At 39.8% G+C, this 5147-nt stretch overlaps 1 protein-coding gene across 1 annotated transcript in view; it reads right to left on the bottom strand.

The window, feature by feature from the left end:
- The window catches only part of ddx24 (DEAD (Asp-Glu-Ala-Asp) box helicase 24), a 31959-nt gene extending 27021 nt beyond the window's left edge, over window positions 1–4938 (bottom strand). The window contains exon 1 of the mRNA XM_043697174.1: window positions 4669–4938. Within this exon, the coding sequence (XP_043553109.1) occupies window positions 4669–4677 (9 nt within the window). The 5' untranslated portion in view covers window positions 4678–4938. The remainder of the gene's footprint in view (window positions 1–4668) is intronic.
- Window positions 4939–5147: the final 209 nt, after the last annotated feature.

The following is a 5147-nucleotide window of genomic DNA, read 5'->3' as shown; positions in this document are numbered from 1 at the left end:
AGAGGTAATTTTGGTTTAAACTTTAAGATGTGCCTGGACCACAGACTGATCTATAATAAAAGACAAAACTTTTGTTTCTTTTTTAACAACCATTTTATATACTCAAAAGTAGAGTAGTTTAAATTGTGCAGAATGCTGACAATTTGTGAGCGATAGTAAAAACAAGCAGGCTCTTGATTGATGAAGCCATTCACACAGCTGTGAAGGATGAGTCCTTGACTGATAAGACTCCAGGATAGGGAAACGACTCGAGAGACATCTGCTACAGATTGCACAGACAGAGAAGAATAAGTCTTTGACTGATAGGACTACAGGGTGAGAAAAACAACAACTTTAGAGACTCTGGAGCCATTTGTTGCAGACTTTGTGATAAGAATAATGATGTTTTTAAGAATGTGAACCTCATGGCTTGTTGGAGCCAAGGAGAGGAGGGACTTGTGCTGTATATAATGGGAGACTTTGTAAGCCTCAGCGCGCCTTTTCTTTAAGGGTGCCCGACTCTGCAGACTTGACTTGTTAATAAAACTTTGTTTTCCTGAATTTGTCTAGAGCGATTATTGAGAAGCGATTTTCGTTTCTAACAATTAGCATTTGGTTTGATCAGCACTACATCCATATTCAGCCCTTCACCACCTATTCTCAATAGCAGCAGTGTACTATCTACCAGTTGCCCTGGAAAAATTCACTAAGGTCCCTTAGATAGTTGGAAATGTGTTGCTGGAAAAGCGCAGCAGGTCAGGCAGCATCCAGGGAACAGGAGAATCGACGTTTCGGGCATAAGCCCTTCTTCAGGACCTCACTTTCTCCCTTAGATAGCACCTACCAAACCCTCAACTACATAGGGACAAAGGGGAAGCAAATACATGGAAGCACCACAGCTATCCAGTTCCCCTTCAAGATACCATCCAGATTTGGGAATATATCCTTAAATATCATCGGGTCAAAATCTTAGAACTCCCTTCCTCATGACATTGTGAATATATCTACACCGAATGGCTGGCAGTAGTTCAAGAAGGCAGTTCACCAGCACCTCAAGGGCAAATAGAGATGGATAATTAATACATTCATTGTGTGAATGAATTTATAAAGGATGTATCCTCACTATTTTAGATAGATTAGATTACTTACAGTGTGGAAACAGGCCCTTTGGCCCAACAAGTCCACACCGACCCTTCGAAGAGCAACCCACCCAGACCCCTACATTTACCCCTTCACCTAACACTATGGGCAATTTAGCATGGCCAATTCACCTAACCTGCACATTTTTGGACTATGGGAGGAAACCAGAGCACCCGGAGGAAACCGACGCAGACTCGGGGAGAATGTGCAAACTCCACACAGACAGTTGCCTGAAGCGGGAATTGAACCCAGGTCCCTGGCGCTGTGAGGCAGCAGTGCTAACCACTGTGCCGCCCATTTTTTAAAATATTTTTTAGATCAGAAGCTTAAACAATTTATTTCACATCCATGGACAAAATCCTATTTACTGAAAATTTGCAATATTCCTCATTCTGATTAAGATTTCCCAAACATATTACAATTCACAGAATCCAACTGATTAATATATAAAATAGTTAAATGTTGGCTCCAAATTAGCTCATTATTGTCAGAGTCATGTTTTGGTTTGTAACATGACCTGGAGTCAATACTTATTCATACTTTCCAAAATCTCTCCATCACCCCCATCATTTGGGAACCACACAACAACCCACTAGAAAACCCAGGAATATTTTTTACTGTGGTCAGGGAAACTTAAGTATATGGATTTTGAAAATATTAAACACAGGAAACAGACATCAGAATTGATTTTATTGATCTTTCGGAGAATTAGGTAGTGAGAGCAGGAGATTTCAGAGCTATTGAAAAGTATTGTGAAAGGACCAAGAATATGGGGTAATTGGTAATAGACGCAACAGCACCAGGTTGAAAAATGTTTTCATTCAATGAGTGTTTAAGATCTGGAAGACATTATCAACATGGTGAGAGCAGTTACATTTTGAAGTTTTCAAAACAGAGTTAAATGGGTGGCTAAAAAGGCATTATGGACAGGGTCACAGGAAGAACATGGAGAATGGCCATAATAAATTGTTCATTTGGAGATGGGCCAGTGCAGATGTGAAGTGCCAAATGTCCACTTTCTATGCCGTAATAATTATTTGATGTGTGATTATCATTCATACACACAGAAAGAAATTTGTTTTTTTGGACTGTGGGCATAACATGGAAGTTCCATTTCTTTCTTCAATGCTTGTGATGTTGCCTTGCAAGGCAAGAATAATTTGTCCGCTCAAATATCTTTAAATTAAAAACGAATTGTGGGAACCTCAGTAAAAATTTAAGAAGTTCTAGATGTTTCATTTTTTAGTTGAATATATTCTTGATATCTTCTTGATGAGTAGATCTTGATATTCAAAATCTTTCACATGATTTGATCCCAATTAACCATAAATTCTATACTTGCAAACCACAAATCAATCAGCATCTATTTTTATGCCAGATCCCATAAAATATATTAGATCAATTTGTAGACTGATAACAAATTTTACTTGCAACCAAAATTCATTCAGAAGCAAAGAAATGTTGGTAAAGCACTAGAAGCCCTGAGAACATGGATAATGTTCCTTGGGGGATAATTGGCATTAGCTACATTTACAGACTGCAGTGATTCTGAACCTCATCTAATATTTTGCAGTCAGGATGTGGGCATTTATTCTTCCAGTATCTTCTTTGAGCTATGCCTGGAAACAGATATATCAGCTTACTTGCATTTCAAACAACGATATTACTGCATATTAATTTGTTGTTACTGTATACTTGATACTTTCATCATGCTTTCCAAGGAAAAATAATTTTTTTACTTTGGAATATGTGATTTTTTTTGCTCTAATTTCTCTGGTCTTCTCTTTTGTACTTATTTTAAGTGTGTTCTCTGTTTTAAACCTTAGCTTTATTGAGATAACAGTTTTATTTTCTCATAGTATATTTCCTAACTACAAATCATTGTTCTTGATAGCTTTTTGAATGCATTTGATGCTTTCCTTGATATCACAGTTTTACACTTTAGCATGTTGACTGATTTTAGTCCCATTAGCCTATTGAGTTCATTGTGGTGTTACATTGTGGTGTCAAACTAAGCATTTATGGAGGAATCCAGAATCGGTTGGTCATTAACTTGAAACATTAACCCTGTTTTCCACTCCAAAGATGTGGAAAATATTTTAAGGATTTTTTAAAAATTATTTCATATCTTCAAACTCCATTTAGCTTTTGTTTTGGATCAGACCAGGAGAGGACAGAAAGGTGATGAAGATTTTTATAAATTAAATAGATTGTCAATACACTATGTAAAAAATTCCAGATGAAAAATAGAAGATATGTGGTGCCTTTCAATGACCTCAGGCCAAAGCACCTTATGACCAATTTTCAAGTGTGAACACTGTTTTAACGTAGGAAACATATAAATTAAATTTGCACATAAGGTCCGACAAACAAGGTCTATGTGACAGTGACCATGTAATGAATCTCAGGGAATGATGGTTGAGGAATCAGTCAGGACACTAGTCAACACTTCCCAGCTTCACACAAGTGGATAAGGTGGTCAAGAAGGTACGTAGCATGCTTCATCCTTCATTGAGTATAAAAATTGACAAGTCATGTTGCAGCTGTATGATTGCCATACTACTGGAAGGATGTGGAGGCTTTGAAGAGGGTACAGAAATGGTTTACCAGAATGTTGCCTGGTTTGGAGGGCATTAGCTATGAAGAGAGATTGGACAAACTTGGTTTGTTTTTGCTTGAATGTTGAAGGATGAGTGGCAACTGATAGAAATTTACGAAATTACGACAGGCCTGGATAGAATGGATATTGGAGTCTTTTTTCCAGGGTAGAAATGCCAATTATTAGTGGACATAGATTTAAGGTAAAATTGGGTAAGTTTAAAGGTGAGAGGAAGGCTTTCTATACAGAGAACAGTAAATGCCTGAAATTGCAATGTTTAAGAGGCATCTCGACAGCTATGTGAATAGTCAGGGAATAGAGGGAAATTGATCACACAGAGGCAAAAGATATTGCCTATTGGCATATTAATTGCATATTAAAAAGGCATTATGTGTCTGTGCAATCTTGGGACCAAAGGGCCTGTTTCAGTGCTGTACTGTTATTATTCATCATCCAAGACATCACATAAGACTTTGCCTTAACACCTTAAGTGTAGGAAAGATTTTCAATCAGCAAAGGGAAATAAGGGTTATCGGGAAAAGGCAGAAAAGTGGAATTTAGGTTTGTCACATTAGTCATGAACTCAGTAATTGGCAGAGTAGACTTAATGAGCTGAATGGCCTACTTCTTATGGTTCCTCAGGGAAAAGGAATCTCCATCTTGTGCTCAAAAGTCTTGAACCCACAACCTTATGACTCAGAGTGCTACCAGTGAGTTGTGGAAACGACACCCATTAACAAGCAATTAGTTTACCAAAGGCGATGAGGATGTTTACCCCAGCAAAAATAACAAGAGTTCACTCAGGTTGGGGGGTTAGCAAAATATCTTTCCTCTTTCAGAAAAAACAAAAATATTAAAGTCCCCGCAGAAAACTGAAGCATCTGCCAGCAGTACGTGTAGCACAAGTGATCCTCCAGCATTAATCATAATTTATACAATAGGACCCTCACCCACAACATCTGATGATTCACGCTGGGAAATCACAGTCAGAAGTCGTCAAAGGTAAACTTGACGACTTATCCGGGCCCACTCCTGACGCTTGTGGCGCAGTGGTAATGTCCCTGACTCTGTATCAGGAGGGCTACAGGTCCCACCTGCTCCAGGGATGTGTCATTAACATTGCTGCACTTGACGAGGGGAAAATTTACAAAAAAAAGACCCGAAATCGACTCTTCCCTCCAACCGCAGTGGCATAACCCCGTCGTCCTTTCCGGTCTCCGCGATTTTTGAGTGTGTCAGGGACGGTATTGAAGTGGGGGGGGGGATCACGGAGGCAGGTGGAGGTCGAGGCGGACATGGTTCGCGGGGGCGGAGTGACGAGCGAACGCCTTCCGTCCGGCGAGATCGGGGCGCTCGGCGCTCGCCGTAGCGGCTCGTTGCCTTGGTGACGGCGGCTGCCGGGGAGACGGAGCGGCCTCATCCCCGCCCC

Source organism: Chiloscyllium plagiosum, chromosome 10 (genome assembly GCF_004010195.1).
Source record: "Chiloscyllium plagiosum isolate BGI_BamShark_2017 chromosome 10, ASM401019v2, whole genome shotgun sequence".
Lineage (NCBI taxonomy): Eukaryota > Metazoa > Chordata > Chondrichthyes > Orectolobiformes > Hemiscylliidae > Chiloscyllium > Chiloscyllium plagiosum.
Note: the sequence above shows the minus strand (reverse complement) of the source record. Positions and strands in the feature narration are given on the sequence as shown.